A 26,233-nucleotide genomic window follows, 5' to 3' on the forward strand; every position below is an offset into this window, starting at 1 on the left:
GGTTTCCTACGTCTCAAGGCCGATTACACTGACAATTTCCTGTATTCAAAATTGACGTTTTCATGAGTGGGGTACTATAGCTCATACATAGTTCCGTATGGGTGGTCGGAGTTGCTTAAGTTGTTTATCTGTTTTTCCTCTCTTTCAGCCAAGTACGAGTGTAGTGGTGCTAGCAAAGTGTACATGTCCCAGGGCAGTGTCTGTCAGCCCATGTGTGGCATGCCCAACCCTTCTTCCAACAATGACTACTGTGGTCAGTTACTAAATTTGAGTTACTCAAACTTTTTTGGGATCTATTCTGTTTTACCCATACTGTTCTGTTCTGTTTGAACATATTCTGTTCTGTTTGAACATAATTTTTTACCATTTTCTGGTTTTTTATTGAACCATTTTTTTCTTCGCGCTAATTTTCTTTATGTTTCCGGGTGATCAAATAGATAGGTCACACATATCTTTACCGAGAATGATGAACGAATACCTACGTAGATAAAAAGTGATGTAAGAAGCGGAAATTGGGCGGATTTGCACATACAGTTCCAAATTTTAAAACTTGCTAAGTGCGTATTTCAACTAAGGTTACGAGTCTCTTCGAAGTTCTGGCTAAAGTCAATTGGAAATTGTGGCCTATATCTCGAGCACGGACGAACGCGGTTCTCGACTAATGCCAGATTTTCCCGAAATTTCATCTCACAGGAATGGGGTAAACTATGCTTAAGGCGCGGGTTAAAGAGTTTTTCTAAATTTTAGAACAACAGATCTCGGGGTGTTTCTGTCCCTCGCCCATGTTGGTGGACCCGAAGTCTCCCCAGGAGGACTGTGTGATGCCAGAGCAGTGCAAGTGTTACTACAATGACCAGACATACAACTACCAACAGCACATGGAACTGTCATGCTCCATTTGGTAAGTCACGTTACATTCTTATTGGGTATACCCAATCCCAATTAATGGACAAAAGGATTTTGTTTCTTAAATTAACGTAACGATGTCGAGTTCAAGTAACTAAAAGTTAAACAACAAGAAGTCTCACAAATTGAATTTATTTATTCTGCAATCACTTCAGCCTTTCCCAGTTTTTTATGTCCCTAATTTAAATTCTTAAGACCTCTCCCCCCGCCCACACACACAGCGAATGTTTTACTGTTTTCATACCCTATAATCATATCCTAGATATTATTTTAGCGTTATTTCATCATTCTGATTTCATCATTGCAAAAATATGCTGATTCAATCCTCAATACCACAAATTAAAAGTTTGAATTAGTTTTTAACAACCTCTATCCCGAAGCAGTAGTAGTTGTTGAAGAGAAACGGTGGTGTATTACATTTGCGATCCTCGAAGATCATAACTCAAGAAAGATTCGAAGTTCAATTTTTTTAACCAGCGGACATCAAGTCAACTTTTCGTGATTACCGAGTGGTTCAAAGATTTTAAAATAGGACGAACTCTGCGAAATATATGTGTTTTAAATTAACTTTCTGAACACATTTAAGCACATGTGGCATAGCTGGTATGTGGGACTGTGTGGACAAACCCTGCTCTGATCACATGATAGTGTCTGGCAAACACTACCGAACATTCGATGGTACCTGGTATGTCTTCTTTGGAACTGGGGAGTACTTCCTGGTTGATGACACGAGAGAGGGTCTATTCTCAATCATCGTTGACCACCCCGACGCACAGGTGAATTGTGAATTTTTGTTCTGGGATGTCCTCCACAACCGCCTCCACTTTGGTGACTAATAGAGAATCACTTCCCCTTCTAATCTTCGCTTAAAGTTATATGTCATAAAATATTCAAGAGCGGCACATAAGCCTGCGGACCGTTGTTCACGGCTGCGCAGAAAAAATCATGAGAGGCAATTTTGGAAAGGATCCTTGTTCTCTTTCCTTGTATATTTCGTTCTTATATGGGTTATTACTCAATAAACACCTTGTCTCTTTTTTATGGGGAGGAGAAGATTGGCTCAAATTATAACCTGTTTACCTTCAAAGCAATCACTGGTCCTCCTTTCTGAGACTCTGCTACTTAGACACTATGGAAACACTCTATCAAAAGACTTTGACTCGGTTTTATAGTCTGGTCGACTATGTAATTAAGATCGAGAAAAACTACAATGCCCTCCCGACTTATGGGTCTTAAAGTTGAATTCGTAAACACAATTTTAGTTAGGCTCCCCAAAACTGCTTTTAGGTGGACGTGGCGACACAGAGGCGCCAGTTTGTTCCAACTGGGATCCCGATAGCATTGCGACTGGTACTCTCAGACGGGAACTCTTCTTCTGTCTTCTCTGTGAAACTCCACCTGGAACAAGTTCATGTCAATGGAGAGGTTGTCACACAGTTTCCCTACTTGTAAGTTTTCACTGTTGTCGCACGCTACACATTAAAACGACCCGATCTACTCTAATTGGGACACGCTCAAACAATTTCCAAGCCATCCACTTAGACAAGTCCTTTAGTCCTCCGGTTCACAGATGGGAGTTCACAGTTCTCGAGAAAGATTATTACCTTGAAAAAAGTTATTTTCCTCTCTTTTTCATAAGTCCATGTTTACTTTTTTTCATTGTTATTCCACGGCCTCTATTCTTCAAAATTGATGAACTAAAGATTTCACAAAAAAATTTCCACTGTTTCCACACTTTTCACCAATTTGAAAAGTAAAATTGCAGAATTCAACCCGGGTCACATTTCCACATATTTCCCAGATTGAGGTGCCAGACGGAAAACAAGTATGTCTACGCCGTCCCATTCTCCCAGCTTTTGGTTTTGATCATGTCCAGACCTTCGTGCGTTCATGTCCAGACTTTCTTTTCATTATTAATATTGTTACCGTGTAATGGTCTTGTGTGTGGCAACATTTGCTCAAAAAAGCTGACGGTGATTGTTGCTGTACGGCTAAATTTTATGACTAGTCCAATTGCGCCGCGAATGATATCTATCAGATTAGAGTTTGGGTCGCGTTTTCCAAGTTCACTTAAGTGATTATTGGATTTCACTTTTAGTAATTGAGAGTTTGCGTCGTGATATCAGTATTCAGTCCGTGGGATATTTTCAGTCCGTAAGACAATTGTACAACGAAAAATAGGATTAACTCAATTTTTGGGCAGCAAATTCTCGACTGCTTCAGTAACTGAATTGATCATCATTTTCAGCTCTGACCTCAAAGCGGGAGAATTCAACTCTATTTCGATAGCGAAGTTGAGCACAAGCTACCACTACGTGCAAGTGACGTCATTCACAAGTGGCACAATCTCCATCCTCTTCAACAAGGCATCCCTCGCCATCATTGAAGTGTCTCCAGCTTTCAATGGAGCAGTTAGTTTCAACATTCTCTACCCATTTATGGTCATGTAAAGTGAACTGAAATCGGAAACAATTTTCACAAATGTGATGTTGCGTTGGTGTGTTCATGTACATTCTTACGATCGTTGAATTAGTGACCATCTATGGAGCGCTGTTTTCATGTAGTTATTAATAGCTAATGTCTTCTATTATAATGAACTTAATATTAAGTGTATATATATACATTGACTATATTGGCAAGTTTCTTCTTTTTTGACAAAATTGTCCATAAAGAATGGCGAAAAGCGTCATTGGGACATTCAGTTTTTAGCTCAGATCTGAATGAACTCAAAACGTACTTGCAAAACAATCACAACAAAATCATGCACTCACCAGAACACAAAATAATTTCCTCCACATGCACACACACCCACACACACACACACACACGCCCGCAAACAAATATACACACAAACACAGACACAAACATACACACACACACACACACAAATACAATACACACAAACAACCACACACCAACAAAGACGCACACACACACGCAAGCAAAAATACATACACACAAAAAACCACGCGCGAACACAGACACAAACACACACACACACACATGCACACACACCCACACACACCAACTCACACAGAAGCACCCAGAAGCAAACACACACACACACACACACACACACACACACACACACACCCATAGCACCCACACACACGCGCGCGCACACGCGCACACTAACACGCACGCACAAAAACACCCGGACACGCACATACACAAACCCGCACGCACGAACGCACTTACATGCACACAAACCCACACACACGCGCGAGCGCAAGCACACAGACACGCGCAGAGTCTCATACACATACACGCGCGCACACACAAACAAACATTTATTACGTGCTACAACGAAGAACCGAAGCAGCTCAGACATAGCCCACTGACAGCGATTGGCTAGACTAAATTCGCCCTCATTTTTTCTTAAGAAACAGAACTAAGAAATAAACTCTTAACCTTAATCTATGAGAGTATGAGTATTTCTCTCACCTGTACAATTGATGTGATATTTTTGGAATAAGGAATGTGGACTTCAATTATTCAACTGCTGAAGTTAATAGTTGCTTTCTATTTTATTATTTATCATAATAGCAGTAAGTAAATAGACACACTATTATTCCACCTTGAATCATAATGTAGCAACAGAATCATCATTGATTTGCTTCATTGCTGTCGAGTAAAAATACCTGCTTTTTTCGAGTTTTTTTATTCGTCTTTTGAGTCACCTGCATTGATCTACTGTATAGTTTTTATAAATAAAACTCTTTCTTTCCGCTTGAGAAAATCCGCAACCCATCTTTTTTTTAATATAATAATCCACAAAAAAATTTTAGACAAGAAACCTGTCTGTAAGAATAAGCAAGGATCATTCAGCAGAAAGATGCTTCAACATATCTATTGCATATTTAAATTGTCAGGTTTTTCAGTTTTAAGAACATTAAGATGCAAATTAACAGTAAGAGAACAAAAAATAAACTCATTTTACATCAAATGAAAGCAATTAACGGTATGGCTGGATCACTGATATTCTTTTTTTGTTGGTTGTTAACCGCAGTTGTTCCAGATGTTGTGAAAGAGTTCTTTGAAAATACTTTTGTTATGAAAATAAAAGAAAACTTACATCCGAAAAATAAATTCACCAGAAAAGTTAGAAATTGAAAGAAAAAACGACAAAAGTTATTGCTCAATTAAACGCAAAAGTTTTAAAGTTTGTCAACACCAAGAAATTTCTCAGAAAGTTGGCAAAGTTTTTAGTAATGTTAAGTCAAGTTAAATCTTCTTTATAACTAATAATTGTAACAAGAGAATTATCCAGTGCAAGAGTTGTAAAAAAGATGGCGCAACGTTGCTTAAAGTGGAGTAATGGTCATTTGATTTGTTTATTTTGGATCAAATGTACGGTTGTCGTAGTAATGGGTATGTAAAGAGAACAAAGCAGTTTTGTGAGAGGATTTTATGGAAGGATTCTATTCTTGAAGATTTGAAGCTAATCGAATATTTATACACGTTGAATAAGCTGCCACTGTCAAGCACAGTCAGTTTTAGGAATCTCATTATAATCAAAAGTGGAGACATTGTTCAAAAAATTTCAAACTCAAGAAACATGTTGTAATTAAATTTTTTTTCCTGATAGCAGCATTATTAGCAGCAACTTACTTTATTATTCAAAGTGTGAGCAATTTTGTGTTCTTGTCTTAAGTATCCAGACTCCTACTCTCTGCATTATACTTGCATATCTACCTCCTCGAGGATCGGTGTTTTATGTCAAACCTGGTGTTACAGAAGACAAATTGCGAAGTGTTTTTGCCGATGTGGAGGCAAGCCTGAGCTGTGATCAACGCAAAGTTGTCCAGTGGATTCTACTTGGTGATTTTATCGCATCTAACACTCTCACGATCTTTCGCTCAGGAATGCCACAACTTGAATCCTGATTTCCTATCAACGTTCTATCGTAAAGTATTTTGCACTCTCAATCAAAGTCTTAACAGAAAACGGAGAAAACGCTTTGAAGCTCCATTCTATTATTCATCGCAGACAATGCATTGTTTAAATAAACTAAATACAGCTCGAAAACATCAGAAAAATACAGTTGAATGCCTCGAAAAGGAGCTAATTATTCTTATTGACATGGACAAGCAGGTCTTGTTGAACAGTGTACAGAGGTTTAATACAAATGAAGCGTTTGCTATGTTGAAAAGTTTAAATGGTAGAAGTTTCTTCCCTAAACAAATGTTCTACAAAAACGAGGTGTCTTTTGAAGGCTCAGTGAAAGCAAATCTTTTCAAAAAATTTTTTCAATCAGTTTTTCAACCGAAAACTGAAATACGATTGAATGACCTTGTGTGCGGCAATGAGATCAAGTTATCTGATGTTCAGTTCAGCCTTGACGAAATTCAAAATTATCTTTTAAGGGTCCCCAGCAGCGCGACTCCTGCTTTTGATGGTATACCGCCGACTATTTTAAGTAAAGCGGCACATACATTAGCACCATTCATCCATCTTATTTTCACATATATTATTCATTCACAATTTTGGCCCGAGAATTGGAAATGTGCCTATGTTACCCCTATTCACAAAAAAGGACCTCGAGTCGACATTGAAAATTATTGGCCTATCTCAATACTCCCGAGGTTATTTTTAGTTTTAGAGAAATTTCTATTTCTGTTTATTTATACAAAGATTAAAGATCGGCTGAATCCTAGACAACATGAATTTCGTGCAAAACATTCTACAGTTACGCAATTGCTCACATTTCTGCATGAGTTACACCTGAATTTTGACGGAAACGTGGAACAAGTTGTTGTTTATTTAGATTTCAGCAAAGCTTTTGGTTCTGTGGACCACTCCACGCTGCTTTCGAAAACTATTCAATTTTGTTTTGACGAAAATTGTGTAAAACTTATTAATTCTTATTTATCATCTAGACGTCAATGTGTTAAATTAGATGGTGTTTTATCAGAGAGCCGCCTTCCAGTTACTAGTGGTGTTCCTCAGGGAAGCGTGTTGGGACCGCTTTTTCTTTTTAATTTTTCTTGATGATATGATTGACGTACCCGAAGTATCGAAAGTTTTCTGCTACGCTGACGACACGAAATTGCTCTGCCATTGCGAGTTCTGCTTGAATAGTGCTCAAAATGATCTATGCTCGTTGCGGTTATGGGCTTTTTGTAACTATTTGTCTTTTAATTCAGCTAAAAGCGGTTATTTACATATTAGTAGAATGTCATTGGATAATATACTTCTTGGTGATGTCGAGATTCCTTCGCTTGATAAAATTACGGATCTGGGAAGTGAGGTATCCAAAACGTTGAAATGGCGTCTTCATATTCAAACAAAAATAGTAAAAGCTCGTCGATCGTTCAATTACTTGAAGCACAGTGTTCCGTTCAACCTCCCATCTGGAGTTAAATTCAATTTATTCAAGGCATGTGTTTTATCGGTTCTTCTATATGGATACCCTGCTTGGTTTCCTGAACTTTCTGATCTACGGAAGTTAGAACAGCTCAATATCCATGGCCTGCGTTGGTGCTTTGGTTACAATGACTACTCCTCCCTGCTAAAATTATCAAACTCTCTGCCAATATGCTATCAACTCATCGAACGTGACATACGTGTTTTTACGGCAATCTTAAACAACGGGAATTGCATATCTTTTGACAAATTTTTCAACTTGGACTCAAAGGATTTAAACCTACGAACACTTGATCGTGAACGTCTGGCTCTCACACGAGCTAAGAAAAGATGTACGGAAAAATCGTTTTTCTTCAGAGTTGAACGTATTATAAATAACGCCGCGGATTTACTTAATGTCAGCATCAATTTTTTCAAGGATACTTGCAAATCCAAAACCGCAACTATCTACTAATGGCAATGAGAAATGATTTTGACTTATCTTGCACGTGGTTCCTTAGGTGTAGATGTAGTTTCTGTATAGCATGACTCTCTGTTTAATTAATGTTTTTCTAGCTGTTACATAATTTATATCATTTTTATCTTTGTTATACCATTTGTATCATCATCCTTGTTTATACCCTCAGAAGGTAATTGAATTCTTATACTACTACTACTACTAGGTATGTCAACACCAATGAAAAATTATTTGACACTTGCATTAAGTTATAAAATTTCACTCTCGACTTGGAATGCTTCTCGTGTTGCAATCCATTGAAAAATGCTACTAGCCGAAACATGAATTTAATATGTGTGGCTTAACCATCAGGTTTTGATCATTCAAGCTCAAATTTTCCAAATTTTATTCCGCTAAATTCATTACTGGAATTTATTTGCTTGCCATAACTATTGATCAACATTTTTTTTAAAAAGGTGACATTTTTATTTCAGCCATATTTCTTTCCGTTCAGACAATTTTCGGTTCTTTTGAGTTGCATCATTTTGAACTTATGTACCTGTAGAATTGCACAACAATGTGTTCGTTTAATAATTTGGAGTTTTCAAAAAGTTAACAACGCGGAAATTTTTGGCCTGATTAAGGCATTTGCTCCTTTTGGCAGCCTAGCTTAATGTTCAAGCAGAATTCTTCACTTTTTAGAAAGCAAAAAATACAAGAAATCTTTTTTATGAAAATTTCAAAACCTTTTAGAAATAAATAGAAAGACTGGAAGTTTTCGCCGCCTCAAAACGACAAAATATTGTCAAAAATAACAAATTCTTCCTCTAATATTTGAAATGCGTCTTTGAAAGATGTTTTTGTCACTTATATTTCGGGTCTTTTTAGTTATCAGATTTGCATATGCCCTACTTTTTTGAAAAAAATTTTGAAATTGACTTTTTTTGCTGCAATTCCTTGTTTTTTGGTGAATAGAATGTTGATAAAAAATATCATTTATTATACATCAACAAATAAATTTTCTTTGTTTGTTGTTTTTGGTGGCAGAGCACTGTCAAACCATCATATTGTTATGAATTTTGGATATGAAGCACGCTGATAATGATTTATGCGCCAACAATTGTATTGAACTTGCAAAAACAGCTGCATCAGCAGCAATATCATTCTGGGAAGTATCTTGTTTTTTTTTTGCATTTTATGAGAACTGGGTGAACGGAGTCATATACGTCAAAATTTTTTTTACAATATAAAGAACTTCTGGTTTTTTGTAGCCAAAAAATTCCTTGTCACCTGCATAAACTATTTTTGCGCGATTATTATCGTGTCTGGCAGTAAAGCACTTAATTGAAGATGATGCAATGTCTGCCGTAAAATGAATTTGAGTTTTCTTGGTGCCATGCTTAGAGCCATTTTGTTACATTATTTAATCATAACAAGAGCTTACGACAGTACTAGCATAAGGCTGTTTTAGTTATCTCATTGTTTATGCAAATGGAAAGTCATGCCATGCGGATGTTACGATTAAAGTTTATATGCAGCAGATGCAATCACAAAGTTTTTTTGAAACGAAAAATCTGAAGACTAAAAAGATGGGACGTTGGTTATTAATGGAAACTAGAAAGTTGTTCACATTATTTGTCACTATATGGTAGCAGCCTAAAGACTAGTTGTTCCGACCCCACTTGTGGGGGAAGGAACTATATACTCAAATGAGTTTTTTTTGTTCAGACAATTTTGGCCGATCGATATATTCATCGCAGAGATATGTGAGTGGTATCATTAAAAAGATCGCCCAGCGTAGAATTCGAAATTAAAAAGATTTTTTTTGAATTTCGGATTTTTCGAGGAGTTATCGAGGTTTAAACTTTTGTGTGAACACGTGATATTTGCATGATTTTGATCCCTTTTAGCGTAATTTTTGATCAAATTAAAGCTTTTCTAATAAATGTTATTTCAAAAAGACATTTCACGTTACAAATTGGAACAATTTTGTGTTACCAATAGTCCGATTAAAAGGCTAGTTCTGGTCTCGTGAGAAAATTTACTATAAATAAAAAACTCGAAAACAGTTTGAGATCTGCTTATTAGAAAACTTTTCCCATTTCTTATTGTTTTATAGTCACTTAGAGACTTGTCATTTTCATATCGAGGTTCCTTTAATGACAAACCTTATTTACATTCACATGATACCCAATGAAAAAAGTTCGACTTCAAGGAAACGCTCATGTTTTTTTGTCTTCGACTCTGAGTTTCCGAAATTTTTAATGAAATTGTGATTCTCTTTTTCAGACGGAACTAAATTTTGGGAGTCCTATGGCATAGAGTCGCTAATCACAAGTGCAATCTATTTTCTTTGTGCATTAGGTAAACCTTTATAGTGCTTTGAGTGGACAGCTAATGGCTGTCAAGTCTTAAGAAAAATTTTTTAAAATTTTTTTGAACATTAAACACTGTTAAACTTATTTTCATGAAAGGTAAGTCAGTTAGAGTAATGACAGGTGACAAGACCCCATCAATTTTACTGTAACCAAAACTAATCTGGTAAATGGTTTTATGTGCTAACTATTGGTTTTTTACTTCGATAACACGAGTTTTCGAAATTTCAAAAAAAACTTCGGGTTATTTTTTTATTTTTGGTTCTTTTAAAATCTTATCTCATTATGTTCGCATTGGGAGTTCCCATTGGCTTAAAAAAATACGTCCAATGGATCATAGATAAAGTTTTCAGAGAAAAAAATGGTTTAAATGACTTCGACAGTTTCTTCTCAAATTTCTGCTGAATTTTTTTTTGGTTTTTGCCTGTACATAACGTCGGACTTGTTGTGATGTGTTTTTGATGACCTATTGATGATAAACAAAGTGATCTTCCCGTCGAGGCATAACTTAGTGTATTTTTTACTTCCGTTGAAAGCTCTTATATTGAAAGGCTGTTAAGATTTTAATAAATAACTTTTTAGAATATTTTTTGGACAATAAATAATCTTAAATTCATTTTCGTGAACTGTAAGTCACTCTCAGTAATGACACGAAATCTTTTTTTTCTACTGCAACAAAAACGAATCTGGCTAGTGGTTTTATTTTCTAACTACTGATTTTATTTGCCCGATGCCTCGAATTAACATGATATTTTTTTAATTTTTGTATTTTTTTTGTAATTTTGTTTCACTTTGATTTTTCGTCACCTTATTCTGATAATGATAGTTCTCCATGACTTAGAGAAGGCGTTCAATGAATCATGGATAAAGTTTTCAGAGAAAAGTTTTTGGTTTAAATGGCTTCGACACTTTATTGCACTTTTCTACTGAATTTTTTGGTTTTTGCCTGCTTTTGTTGTTGTTTTCATAATCATAAGGCTCATTCTGATCTCCTATTGATAACTTAAAAACGAAAAACCTCCTTATCTACTTTTTGAGGCATAATTTTGCGTATTTAATGATTTCCGTTGAGAGCTATTGAATTTAGTGGCTATTAAAATTTTAAAAAAGTTTGGACACTAAGCATTATCAAAATTAATTTCGTGAAATGTAAGTTAGTCTCAGTAATGACAGGATCCCCTTTCTTTTAACATTTAGAAATATTCTGGTTAGTTGTTCTATCTGCTAACTAATGGTTCTTTGACTTCGATGCCACGAGTTTTCATAATTTCAAAAAAAATTTGGATTTTTTTGTAGTTTTGGTTCCTTTTGAAATCTTATCTCATTATCCTAATAATGATAGTTTCCCTTGGCTAACAAAAGACGTCCAGGTGATCATAGATAAACAGTTCAGAGTAACGCTAATGGTTTAAAGTTCTTCAACTTTCTTCTCGCACTTTTCTACTTAATTTTTGGTTTTTGCATTATTTGTTGCTGTTTTCATAATCATAGGACTTATTGTGATATCCTGTTAATGACATATGATGGACAAACATCTTTTTTCTCATTAAGGCATAACTTAGCGTATTTTTTGTCTTCCGCTCAAATCTATTGAATTTAACGGCGTTGATATAACGGTTTTTTTCAAAAGTTTCTTGGTTTTTTTATATTTGTAAATACTTGTTGATTTTTTGAGGTCATTTTGTCAAATAAAGAAGAACTCCATCGCTGCTAACAATTTAAATGAGCATACAAAAAATTTTTCCGATTTTTTTTCTTTTCTTGTCTTCGACACTTTTCCTCGCTCAATTTTTATTGAAGTTGCTGTTTTTGCCTTTTTTTATTTTTTGTGTAGTCGTAAAATGCTGACTAGTCGCATAGACTTCTAATTGAGGATTGGATGAATGATGTAGCCAATGAACTCAGTTTATAGCGATTATTGATAAAATTTACGATCTCGTTCGGTCTCAAAGATTTTTTATACTTTTCAGTTTTTGTTCTTTTCGTCAATTTGTTATTTATTCTCATCCTTGAGAGGTTTCATCCAATTTTTTTGATATTCAAAAATTATTTTTCCCTTAATATCATGTCGTAACAGATGTTTTGTTTGTTGGACAATATGCGTTTTCATAAACGTTTCGTGAGTTGTCAATTTTTGTGTTTCTTTTTCTCTTCTTTTAGCTTATTCGCTGAAAATTTTTTGTTTTTGCTTATTTTGTTGTTTATTTTCTCGTAGTCTTTCTAATGGCAGATTTTGTGAGCGCTGTAATCAGGTATGCTGTTATGCAATTCAAGTAGTACTTCGGTTGCGTAACGATTTTTTTAAACCCAGACATCTATTTTTAATTATCTCATCATTAGTTTGACAATTAAGTCAAAAATGTAGATGAGCTCGGGGCGGAACATCATGTGCGAACGCACATTAATGAGCATCCTTGTTACATTACAAAGCAGAAGCATCAAGCTTGCAAGCTTGCACAAATTCGCTTTTTTGCAGGTACTGATCATAGATTGCAACAAGAATGAAAACATAAAGTAAAATAACCAAAGATCGTTTGAGGAGAAATTAAATCGTGTGAATTTAGTAAGCAATTTTAGTTTTCGTATAAAGCATGCCAAAATCGAAATCAAAAGTTCAGAAAATAAAGATTTTTAAAAAATGTTTAAAGTGAACCAATAGATTCTTGTTTCAGTTTTCTAACAAAGGAAGCCATGAGTGTTATTACTTTTCCTGTTATGATTTCTTTTTCATGTAAAAGGCTGAGCGAGATCAAAGAGTAGAGTCAATTGGTTCTACTGAAAGAAGTATAATTTGACTTAATGGATCAAACGAAAAATTGTTCCAAAATTTAACTGGGTTAATATTGACCCCGTTTATTTCAGCTGAAAGGGTTGGGTGGGTTGTACAATAAGAAGCAGAAGGACGACTTCACAATGTACGACGGGGTCATCACTGTCTCTGTGACTGAATTTGCCCAGTCTTACCAAATCAGTGGGGGAGGTGCGAATACAGTTGACCCAACTGACTTGGACCACAGGGAAAAGGAGGATGCTTGCAGCACCCTTAGTGAATTGTTAGAAGCTAACTTGAGTTGACGACTTGCTTTTTATTTTGTGAACAACGACCATACAACGCAAAAAAAAGACAATAATCGTACTAAATAAAGTGGTTCTTGACTTTCTTAATTGCAGTTAAAATGTCCTGTTAATGTCTTTTAAAAAAGATATTAAAAGGAGTTTTTTTTTTAAAATATTGACCAAGGAAGTTTAACAGATGTTTTGTGAAGCAAAAACCACTCGTTACCTATAGACACTCATCGGCATGTCTTTTACGAGCTAAAATTTTAAAAAATTACACCCGGTCCGAGGGAGAATGTACCGAGGGACTAATAATACAGATAACGTGGGTGTGTGTGTGTGTGTGTGTGTGTGGGGGGGGGGGGGTGGTAAATTCTCCATTCCTGGGTTGTACTTATCGTGATCTTTCAGTGTCATTGCAAGCATTTTAAGAAAATCATAAATTTCGTTAACTTTTAAAGTTCAACATTAAAGTTCCTTGAATACAGCCAAAGTAGTTTATAGCCCAAGTAATTTACTATAAACAACGAAAAACACCAATACAATCTGGAGAAAAACATGAACCTTGTTGTGACCTATCTGTTTCAAGGGTCTACGCACCTCACTGTATGTTGCTCAAAAATGAGACCCAATTTGGTCACTGCATGAAACACGTGGAAGTGGCGCCATACTTCGAAATGTGCAAGTTTGACGCATGCCATGCCCACATACAGCCATCATTGAAAAACACCTACTCCATGTGTCAGAGCCTGGATGCATACTCACAAGAATGTCTGAACCTCGCTGGATCTAACAAAGATTTGGACGCTTCAGATATGGTAGGATCTGAGTGGAGGGACGATGTCTTGCTGGAGGGATATTGCAGTATGTATTTAAATTTCGATATTGCAGTATGCATTTAAATTTCATGCCGAAGAAACTCTTACTATTTTGATATATCATTGAATATTCAATGGTTGACTACTATGAAAGTACCTAATTTGTGCTACCATGTCGTATATATGACATTTGAATCAATAGAGAATGCTATAACAATATGACAATAATTAGGAACACTTTGGCAATTTCCTATCTGCCAGCAAATTAGAACAGCTCTTCGCCTGTTGACAGGTCGAATTATGAAAAGACAGTGGTCGACCCATAATGGACCCAAAATGATCAGACTTTAGGTCGACATTAACGGTCATGGTCGAGTTTAGGTCGACCGATATTGGCCATGGTGGACTTTAGGTCGAGGATAGTGGTCCTGGTGGACTTTAGGTTGAGGATAGTGGTCATGGTCGACTTTAGGTCGAGGATAGTGGTCATGGTCGACTTTAGGTCGAGGATAGTGGTCCTGGTGGACTTTAGATCGAGGATAGTGGTTATGGTCGACTTTAGGTCGAGGATAGTGGTCATGGTCGACTTTAGGTCGAGGATAGTGGTCCTGGTGAACTTTAGGTCGAGGATATTGGTCATCGTGGACTTTAGGTCGACCGATATTGGCCAAAGTCTTCTTTAAGTCGACCGATATTGGCCATGGTCGACTTTGGATTTGCCTATTATGGTCAAGCTCAACCATGAGTACGCACAAAATATGATCAAAATGACCGTTAGGGCAAAAAAACCGAATAATGAAAAACAATTTTGATAAGGTTTTCTTGACAAATAGTTCTTAAATAATGACAAGAAGTTAATCAGAAAATCAAACATAAAATGGGAGTTCTTCTAGGCAGAGCATGATAATAGCAAATCGTTAGGTAATATGTGCAAACCAGCGAATAAGAGTTTTTGAACAAAGTTTTCTACAAAATGATTTTTAAAAAGTTAAAAAAGACCGAATTTAGTTTTCAGATCTCTCCTAAAATTGTTAGCGAGATCAATTGTGCTGAAAATGTGTTATTTGTTTGCTTTTCGTGTCTACAAAGCTACTTCAACCAACATTTTTTCGCTCTTTTGACAATTTTTCATTTTTGCTGAATTGCGTAATTTTCAATGAGTGCAATTTATCATGAAAACGCACAAAAAAGCGTGACATTTATGGCGAAGTTGGAATTTTTCCACCTCACTGTAAGCGTTTTAGTTGTCCAGTAAATTGCCGGTGGACTTCCTATTTGTCCAGGTCAACTGTATCAGATAAGAAAAACTATGAGTCGACCGATATTGGTCGCGGTCGATTTTAGGAAACCCTATAAATTTGGTAAAAAAGACCTATGATCAGAATTTAGGTCGTCTGTACCGGATATGAAAAGACCGTTTTCGACCGATATCGGGTATTAAAAGACCGTTGTCGACCGATATCGGGTATTAAATGACCGTTGTCGACCGATATCGGGTATGAAAAGAACGTAGGTCGATCGATATGGGATATGAAAAGACCGTTGGTCAATTAATGCAAATACCGTGTCGACCAATATTGGGTATCAAAAGACCCTTGGTCGACTTATGAAAAGACGCCTGTAATTTATGGACGCCACCCCCCCCCCCCCCCCCCATTTCCCATGTCACACCACGCAAGAGCTAAATTATTCCTACAGCGGTATAAAAATAGATTTTAAAACAAAGACTGGGGCACTTTAATCGAATTAACTGTTTTTAGGTGTGACCTGCCCAGCAGACACTGTGTACAAGTCTTGTGATGACTCATGCACTATGAACACATGTGCGGATGTACAAGCATGGGGCAGTCCAGTCCTGGAGGGGTCAGATTGTCAAATGCCTTGCGTGGGTGGATGCCGGTGTCCACAGGAAGGGTGAGTTTGGGATCTGTGTCCGTTAAATAGAATTGAATAATATTATTATATGAACAAACCCTCAAAGAGAATTTCTCTGTCTTTGTGCCGAGTTTGCGCTCGAGTTCGTTACTTTGCAAGGAACTTCAAGCGGGAAGCTCAGTTTTGGATACTGTTATTCTAACTGGCTACCATGCTGGATGCTGAGAAATTCTTTAAAAGAGAACACCGAATTCGGAGCCAGAACTAGTTAATGAAGTATTATTCACAACTCTGCAGTGTAACTCGTTATAGAATTGATTAATCATTAAAAAATTTAAAAAATAAACTTATCTGAAAAAAAAGAAAATTCGTTAATTAAATTTAGCGTCAACCTATGAACCATCCAAAATTATTATTAATCTTAAGGAAAAAGCAAGTTACCTTATATTGAGCAAAAGTAACTTTTAAGTGTGACAAAGAAAAATCTTTTTGGTCTTGTTTTTGTTTTAGTTTGATTGGCAGTGTATGCCAATCTTCGATTGCTAAGCAGGTATAAGAGGTTTGCTTTTTGGAGGAGTTAAAGTTAATCTGCCAAAATTAAGTCTTTGATCTTGTAGATTCACAACTTCTATAGTCTTATGATGAGAAGATAACTGCTGGGAATTATATAAAAATAATATTTGAGTTCTGGATCGTTTTCGAATTTGCGTCAAAATATGTTGCTCATAACGCCCAATTAAGCTGCTTTTCACTAGAAATAAACATATTTCCTCCGATTTTATGAATAACAAGAGCTGAGTTATGATCCAACACTGATACAACCAGTTTTCATAAAATATCCGTGATTTTTGCATATTTGACCGTTTTTGTAGGTATTTGTTTTCTTTTCACAATATCACAACAATGATTTCTCCTCTGGTCATTTGCAAAAAATGTAATCAGAAATTTTTAATGATTTCGTGAACAGCTTGGCTGAGGCATCGTTTTCGTGCAAATTTTTTGCGCAAATTTTTTCGTGCAAATTTTTTCTCTTTACCTGTATCTCTTGTTCTTTTTGTAGTTGTATGACATGTCCTGGAAAATGAAAGGTCTCAATAGCTCTTTATTGAGGTATAAAAGAATCTCTCCATGAATTCATTTGATGCATAATGCTTCTAATCAGGTTGACCTAAAATTTTTTCAAAAAAGCAATGTTTTATTAAACTTTGCCCTTTTGCTCATTTCCTGTCAATTTTTACCGAGTTGCAATGAGGAAAAGACTCATATTCTTTCTAGTGACGTACAAGTAAATCTTCTTTTGTACAAGTTTTATCTGATGCCATTTTGATTTGGTTATTAAAGGTTTCCAAAAAAAGAACAACGAGTTTTGATAGTAATATTTGTAATTATTTGTTTTTTATCGCCGTCTTTTCTGGTGCTCATATTATGGTAGTCAAAAGTCTAATCGGCCTTTTTAGGTAGATTGTTTTTTTTTAGTAGTTTGTTGAACAATATGTTGATTTGTTAATTTTTTTATCTCTTCCTCATTTGGTAGACAATTAAGTGAAAAATGTAGATGAGTGGGGTCGGAACTCTATGTGCGAACGCACATTACCGAGCATCCTTGTTTTTAGTCTTATCTTTTTAAGGTTATTAAAAAGCTCTAAGGTTATTTAAAAAGCAAGAAAATTTTAGTTATTTCTAATTTTAAACCTTTTGTTGAGAACAATTTTTTCTCTTTTCAAACATATAAGTTTGAAAACACCGCATGAGGTGAAAGGACCGCTTTGGAAAAAGTTGAGAGTCTTTACAAACTTGATTGTCATTTATGCAAAAGCAATCCGAGCCAGTGTAGTTTATCAGAGTTTTGTGGGGGTTGGAATGCTTTGGCTGTTGAAATTAAAGCAATAATGAATAATTAATTTGTCCAGCTCTCTCCACACTGATGAAAAATCTTTTTGGTCTTGTTTTTGTTTTAGTTTGATTGGCAGTGTATGCCAACCTTCGATTGCTAAGCAGGTATAAGAGGTTTGCTTTTTGGAGGAGTTAAAGTTAATCTGCCGAAATTAAGTCTTTGATCTTGTAGGTTCACAACTTCTATAGTCTTATGATGAGAAGATAACTGCTGGGAATTATATAAAAATAATATTTGAGTTATGGATCGTTTTCGAATTTGCGTCAAAATATGTTGCTCATAACGCCCAATTAAGCTGCTTTCACTAGAAATAAACATATTTCCTCCGATTTTATAAATAACAAGAGCTGAGTTATGATCCAACACTGGTACAACCAGTTTTCATAAAATATCCGTGATTTTTGCATATTTGACCTTTTTTGTAGGTATTTGTTTTCTTTTCACAATATCACAACAATGATTTCTCCTCTGGTCATTTGCAAAAAATGTAATCAGAAAGTTTTAATGATTTCGTGAACAGCTTGGCTGAGGCATCGTTTTCGTGCAAATTTTTTGCGCAAATTTTTTCGTGCAAATTTTTTCTCTTTGCCTGTATCTGTTGTTCTTTTTGTAGTTGTATGACATGTCCTGGATAATGAAAGGTCTCAATCGCTCTCTATTGAGGTATAAAATAATCTCTCCATAAATTCATTTGATGCATAATGCTTCTAATCAGTTTGACTTTAATTTTTTGCAAAAAAGCAATGTTTTATTAAACTTTGCCCTTTTGCTCATTTCCTCTCAATTTTTATCGAATTGCAATGAGGAAAAGACTCATATTCTTTCTAGTGAAGTACAAGTAAATCTTCTTTTGTACAAGTTTTATCGGATGCCATTTTGATTTGGTTATTAAAGGTTTTCAAAAAAAGAACAACGAGTTTTGATAGTAATATTTGTAATTATTTGTTTTTTAACGCCGTCTTTTCTGGTGCTCATATTATGGTAGTCAAAAGTCTAATCGGCCTTTTCAGGTAGATTGTTTTTTTTATTTAGTAGTTTGTTGAACATTATGTTGATTTGTTAATTTTTTTTATCTCTTCATCATTTGGTAGACAATTAAGTGAAAAATGTAGATGAGTGGGGTCGGAATTTTATGTGCGAACGCACATTACCGAGCATCCTTGTTTTTAGTCTTATCTTTTTAAGGTTATTAAAAAAGCTCTAAGGTTATTTAAAAAGCAAGAAAATTTTAGTTCTTTCTAACTTTAAACCTTTTGTTGAGAACAATTTTTTCTCTTTTTCTCTTTTCAAACAAATAAGTTTGAAAACACCGCATGAGGTGAAAGGATCGCTTTGGAAAAAGTTGAGGGTCTTTACAAACTTGAGCGTCATTTACTCAAAAGCAATCCGAGCCAGTGAAGTTTATCAGAGTTTTGTTGGGGTTGGAATGCTTTGGCTGTTGAAATTAAAGCAATAATGAATAATTAAATTGTCCAGCTCTCTCCACAATGTTGAAAAATCTTTTTGGTCTTGTTTTTGTTTTAGTTTGATTGGCAGTGTATGCCAACCTTCGATTGCTAAGCAGGTATAAGAGGTTTGCTTTTCGGAGGAGTTAAAGTTAATCTGCCAAAATTAATTCTTTGATCTTGTAGATTCACAACTTCTATAGTCTTATGATGAGAAAATAACTGCTGGGAATTAAGTAAAAATAATATTTGAGTTCTGGATCGTTTTCGAATTTGCGTCAAAATATGTTGCTCATAACACCCAACTAAGCTGCTTTTCACTAGAAATAAACATATTTCCTCCGATTTTATGAATAACAAGAGCTGAGTTATGATCCAACACTGGTACAACCAGTTTTCATAAAATATCCGTGATTTCTGCATACTTGACCTTTTTTGTAGGTATTTGTTTTCTTTTCACAATATCACAACAATGATTTCTCCTCTGGTCATTTGCAAAATATGTAATCAGAAATTTTTAATGAATTTGTGAACAGCTTGCTTGAGGCATCGTTTTCGTGCAAATTTTTTGCGCAAATTTTTTCGTGCAAATTAATTCTCTTTGCCTGTATCTGTTGTTCTTTTTGTAGTTGCATGACATGCCCTGGATATTGAAAGGCCTCAATAGCTTTTAATTGAGGTATAAAAGAATCTATCCATGAATTCATTTGATGCATAATGCTTCTAATCAGTTTGACTTCATTTTTTTTTCATAAAAATAATGTTTTATTAAACTTTGCCCTTTTGCTCATTTCCTGTCAATTTTTACCGAATTGCAATGAGGAAAAGACTCATATTCTTTCTATTTTTAAACCTTTTGTTGAGAACAATTTTTTCTCTTTTCAAACAAATAAGTTTTAAAACACCGCATGAGGTGAAAGGATCGCTTTGGAAAAAGTTGAGATTCTTTACAAACTTGAGCGTTATTTACGCAAAAGCAATCCGAGCCAGTGTTGTTTATCAGAGTTTTGTGTGGGTTGGAATGCTTTGGCTGTTGAAATTAAAGCAATAATGAATAATTAATTTGTCCACCTCTCTCCACACTGTTGAAAAATCTTTTTGGTCTTGTTTTTGTTTTAGTTTGATTGGCAGTGTATGCCAACCTTCGATTGCTAAGCAGGTATAAGAGGTTTGCTTTTTGGAGGAGTTAAAGTTAATCTGCCAAAATTAAGTCTTTGATCTTGTAGATTCACAACTTCTATAGTCTTATGATGTGAAGATAACTGCTGGGAATTATATAAAAATAATAATTGAGTTCTGGATGGTTTTCGATATTGCATCAAAATATGTTGCTCATAACGTCAAATAAACTGCTTTTCACTAGAAGTAAACGTATTTCCTCCGATTTTATGTATAACAAGAGCTGAGTTATGATCCAACACTGGTACAACCAGTTTTCATAAAATATCCGTGATTTTTGCATATTTGACCATTTTTGTAGGTATTTGTTTTCTTTTCACAATATCACAGCAATGATTTCTCCTCTGGTCATTCGCAAAAAATGTAATCAGAAATTTTTAATGATTTTGTGAACAGCTTGGCTGAGGCATCGTTTTCGTGCAAATTTTTTGCGCAAATTTTTTCGTGCAAGTTTTTTCTCTTTGCCTGTATCTGTTGTTCTTTATGTAGTTGTATGACATGCCCTGGATAATGAAAGGTCTCAATAGCTCTTTATTGAGGTATAAAAAAATCTCTCCATGATTTCATTTGATGCATAATGCTTCTAATCAGTTTGAGTTTAATTTTTTTTCAAAAGAGCAATGTTTTATTAAACTTTGCCCCTTTGCTCATTTCCTGTCAATTTTTACCGAGTTGCAATGAGGAAAAGACTCATATTCTTTCTAGTGAAGTACAAGTAAATCTTCTTTTGTACAAGTTTTATCGGATGCCATTTTGATTTGGTTATTAAAGGTTTTCAAAAAAAGAACAACGAGTTTTGATAGTTATATTTGTAATTCTTTGTTTTTTATCGCCGTCTTTTCTGGTGCTCATATTATGGTAGTCAAAAGTCTAATCGGCCTTTTTTGTAGATTGTTTTTTTCATTTAGTGGTTTGTTGAACAGTATGTTGATTTGTCAATTTTTTTATCTCTTCCTCATTTGGTAGACAATTAAGTGAAAAATGTAGATGAGTGGGGTCGGAACTCTATGTGCGAACGCACATTACCGAGCATCCTTGTTTTTAGTCTTATCTTTTTAAGGTTATTAAAAAAGCTCTAGGGTTATTTAAAAAGCAAGAAAATTTTAGTTATTTCTAATTTTAAACCTTTTGTTGAGAACAATTTTTTCTCTTTTCAAACATAAGTTTGAAAACACCGCATGAGGTGAAAGGATCGCTTCGGAACAAGTTGAGAGTCTTTACAAACTTGAGCGTCATTTACGCAAAAGCAATCCGAGCCAGTGTAGTTTATGTTAGTTTTGTGGGGGTTGGAATGCTTTGGCTGTTGAATTTAAAGCAATAATGAATAATTAATTTGTCCAGCTCTCTCCACACTGTTGAAAATATTTTTGTTATAATCCCCGACTAGATTGTGTTCAAGTTCATATTTATTGCATTGTCAATGTCGATGGTCATTCGATCAAAAAACTTCTTTTTTATTGTGTTCGTTAGGATTGGAAGGGTTTAAAGTATCCCTCTCAGTTAATCATTTTATGTGGAACAAAATATGCAATTCGGTCTAAGGTAACGAACTAAAATTATTAATTGATCTTTTTTAGTGTTATTGGTATGCCCATTAAGATGGTATGCTTTGAGTTTGAACTTCTTTAAGCTACTATGATGGACTCTTTATATCCTATATATAAGGGAGCCGAAAAAGTTTTAAAAAATTTTTTAGACCCCAATCAAAGATATAAATGATAATTTTTAGTGGAAAACTAAGAAACTGCAATTGCTCAAGAGTTTAGTTGACGCTTCATTCCACGAACTAAAGTCAGAAATTTGTTGAAAAAGCTGTTAAGTTGGAAACATCTACAAACAATTTTTGATATATAGTAAACAGCAGCGTTCAGTAAACTGCAGCGTTGGAAAAATGGAATTAACTCGATTTGAATCCCGGGCAAGAGTTCCCTTAATCGGTTGCTGTCGTTCGAAGTGAAATAGCACTGGAATTGAAATCGTAATAGACTGGAGTATTAGCAATTCATGAAGAGATTTTCTAAACAGCAATGTTTTGAGGGCTAGAAAGTATTCTATTGAAAACATCACCCAAAATAAAATAGTACAAATTAATTCTACCTTTTTGAGGAACTCTATGCCATTAAAAACAGCAATTAATAGATGACCAAAAAATTGAGTATATTTGGCTTTGGGCGGAAAAAGTGTTATTACTGTAGCGGTATCAGGGCGTCATCCAAAAACATTACACTATCCATCACCAGCATTTTCTATTTTTGGCGCCATTATTGAGCAAGATGAGCGATTCACTGTTGATTTTTTTGTACCATTAGAGAGCATTTTAAGCATTTTTTTTATCATTTACATCATTTTTTGTCGTTGTGGTTATGTCATTTGAATTATAGAAACATTCCTTCATAGATGATTAGGTAGATAAATATGCAAGTTTCACTCCTCAGAAATTTTGTGAGAATTTCAGTAACAATATATATTGAACAATACTCTTTGAATTATATTCTCTGTCAGCTCCATTATTTGTTCCGACCCCTCTTGAGGGGGGGAGGAACTATATACTCAACTGGGTTTTTTTTTGTTCAGTCAATTTTGGCCGATCGATATATTCATCGTAGAGAGTTGAGACTGGTATCATTAGAAAGCTTGTCCAGCGTAGAATATGGAATTAAAAAGATTTTGTTGATTTTCGTTTTTGACAGGGAGATATCGAGGTTTAAACTTTCGAGAAAATAGATTGAATTCCGTTGATTTCATTCACCTTTTTTTAGGAATTTTTGACTAAAATTTCGCAAATTTTGATATAATTTAATAATTTTTCATGAAAATGTTGTTGATTTTACGTTTAAAGACAAATTACATTGTCGGCTATTTTCATTGAACTTTTTTTTGTCTCAAATTCCGGCTAAAATTTTCACAAAATTCAGACTGTTTCATCAAAAACAGCACGAAATAAGTTTCTTTAGTCCACTCTGATTAAATTTGCTGGAAGTGCACACCCAAACATCACTAACACAATCTTTGTAGACTGAAAAGGGGGCTAATTCCACTTCAACTTCCGTTGAGAGTGCTCTGTAAAAAAAACTTTGCCGTTTTTTGCTAACTTTATTCGTTGATTATCAAAAACGCAGCATTTACTTTTGATTTTTTAACAAAAATATCTATATCATTGGCATTCCAAAAATAAAATATTCCTAATGGACAATCAATATTAGCAGGACTAGTTCTGTACCAATCTTGGACCGTTACAATCCAAAAAAAAATTGCGGATTGTCATCAGTCGGTTTTTTATTAAAAAAAATTCGCTCTTTCTTATATTAAACAAATAACAGAACATTTCATATCAAAGCTCACTAGTGATAGGTCCTATTGGCTTCCTAATTAGCTCAAAATTAATTTATCTTGTTGATTAACTGAAAGCTTATGGTCGTTTTGACTTTTAAAATATTTTATTTTTAAATATAAAATGGCTTAATGAACTCCAATTGTCTCTTACTTTGGTAAACTCGCAGCCTAGTGTCAGCAATCGAAGAGTGTTCCTTCTTTCTGCTGACTTCGTGTTTAGTCTTTTTTTTCGGTTTGTCGCCTTAAGTTATGGTGTTCTGTCTTTGATTCTACTAGATTTCACAAAGTTTTTTTTAATTTTTAGGTATTTGCCAATTTTTCATGTTTTCTAATTTTGTCAAATTATCACGTTATTGTCAGTTCAAATATCACAATTTTTGCGTTCAAAATAACGCACAATTAAAAATATTTAAATTTATAAAGATATAGATTGTGGTTCTTTACCGTTCCGACAATACTTTCTCGAAGAATTTAATTGAATTCTTTAATTTTGTCTTTAACTGTCGTTTTTACTTTGTCTTTTTAGTCGTATTTAGTTTCCTGTACAATGACAAGGTTTGATTGGCTTTTCCTGGAAAAGTAGATGAGCCGATGTTCTGATATTAGAAGATAGATAATGGCTTTCATGACTTTGAAAACAGTTGTTTTCCAAACGAAAAAGAAAAACATTTCAACTTCCCAATTTTGTTCCTTTTATTGTCTGTTTGTTACCTGGTCTTGTTAATTAAAGTTTAAAGATGACATTATTTTTGTCAAGAGAAGGTGTCAAAAGGGATTGGTGTCACAAAATCTAATGTTATTATAGTATTCGTTATGAATTTACTGGCTTCGACACGGATTTTTCACAAAAAAAAGTAATTTTTGATTTTTGTCATATTTGACGTTCTTTTTGTAGGCGTAAGACATGTTCTGGATAATTGCAGGTCTCGAGGGCTTCCTGTGGAAGAATAAACGAACCTATTCAATTTCTTCATTTTGTAATTAATGGCTTTCATGTCTTTGGAAATAAATTTTTTTCGAAAAAAACAAGTTTTACATAATTTTGCATTTTTTGTCTAAATGTTGCTTATTTTCATTAATGAGTGGCAAGATAATACCTTATTGGTGTTCGGTGAAGGTACAATCGAACATATTTTGGGGGCCAAAGTATGGCTTTACGGCTTCCAAAGCATTTTCTGGCAAGTTTTAATTGATTTTTTGTTTGTTGTCTATTTGTTGTTCTTTTTGTAACTGCATTAAAAATTGAATGCCTAGAGTTCTTAATTCTTATCTATAGAAGCATTGGTAATTGTAAACTTATGGGGTATTTTAGTTGATTCCTAATGGTTTTCATTACTTTGAAATTAATTGTTTTTTTTATATTCAGCGAATTTTCTAACTTCTAAAGTTCTTCTAAAGTTTATGTTCTTTTTTGTCTAATTGTCACCAAGCTTTATTATGAACTGGTGAATACCCATTTTTTTCTGGTGAATTACAAGTAATTTGTTTATTTTCAGTTTTATCTGACACTGTTTTGACTTTGTTATTAAGTTTCGTTTTTTAAAACGGACATAATTTTTTTGATGTAATTAATGTTTGTTGTTGTTGTTTGTGAAGGCCGAGCTTAACTGAAGTTCCTATATTTGTTAAGCAAACAAATCCAGCTCGGAGTTGGACATATGTTACTCAAACTTTGGTGTACGATATATTTAAAGCCAAACAATTACGTCAATTTTTCACCGAAAACTTGACGTGGATTTCCAATACAACACAACAATTCTTGACGTCAGTTTTGCATGGAAAAAATGACGTTCTAAAGCCGTCATAGCCAACCAATCAACAATGCAGTTTTGACATGTAGAGCAGTATAAATAGAGCTTGAAAAACTACAAAAAGGATCGGAAACTCGATAATTTTGTGATATTAAAATTGAAATAAAGTGCGTATTGAAGCACAATTCCTCGAGCAGTAAATAACTGGTTACTGTGTCCTGTATCGACAACAAAACTTGGGAAATAATTCAACTGCTGGCATCCCAAATTTTTGATGTTGTCAAATCGTGAGTACAGAGAGTAAAAACTCTACTTAAGTTTAAGTTTAAATATTTTTGCAAGACAGGTCTTAGACATATATCTTTGTCTTCGATTTGTTCAGATATCGGAGTGAACTGGTATACATAAAAGAGATTGCGTATTTTGTCATCTGTAGTAAATCCAGTCCAGTTCGATATTGAAAAAACTAAGATTAGCAGTTAGTTGTGAACTGAAATTGTAATGCAACGGTAAGAATATAGCGGATATACAGTTACAAAAACGAATAGCAAAAACGCAATATCCGGACAGATTTGGGGCCGCTGAAACGAACTGGGCGGTGTAAAGCTTCCCTCGTCAAAAGTGGGAGAGCAGCCGTTACATTTGGTCCGCCGACCCGGACAGTGGAAGGCAAACTGCTGTCCAATCTGATGAAGAGAGTGTCAAAGGCACCCACTAAAGAAAATCAAACGAAACAACAACGCAACACCAGTGAGGCAGAGCTAAGAGTTCAATTCACTGAAGCAGCTATAGTCCCAT

The 26,233-nt window shown here is 34.7% G+C and overlaps 1 protein-coding gene across 1 annotated transcript in view; it reads left to right on the forward strand.

Annotated features, from left to right (window-relative positions):
• The window catches only part of LOC142343046 (uncharacterized), a 174,991-nt gene that overhangs the window by 32,528 nt on the left and 116,230 nt on the right, over nt 1-26,233 (forward strand). The window contains exons 8-15 of the mRNA XM_075394732.1: nt 149-253; nt 748-901; nt 1,493-1,682; nt 2,194-2,354; nt 3,155-3,317; nt 12,946-13,136; nt 13,730-14,004; nt 15,719-15,872. Coding sequence (XP_075250847.1) covers nt 149-253; nt 748-901; nt 1,493-1,682; nt 2,194-2,354; nt 3,155-3,317; nt 12,946-13,136; nt 13,730-14,004; nt 15,719-15,872 — 1,393 coding nt within the window. The remainder of the gene's footprint in view (nt 1-148; nt 254-747; nt 902-1,492; nt 1,683-2,193; nt 2,355-3,154; nt 3,318-12,945; nt 13,137-13,729; nt 14,005-15,718; nt 15,873-26,233) is intronic.

Source organism: Convolutriloba macropyga, chromosome 7 (assembly GCF_964194025.1).
Source record: "Convolutriloba macropyga chromosome 7, txConMacr16.3, whole genome shotgun sequence".
NCBI classification, from domain to species: Eukaryota; Metazoa; Xenacoelomorpha; order Acoela; family Convolutidae; genus Convolutriloba; species Convolutriloba macropyga.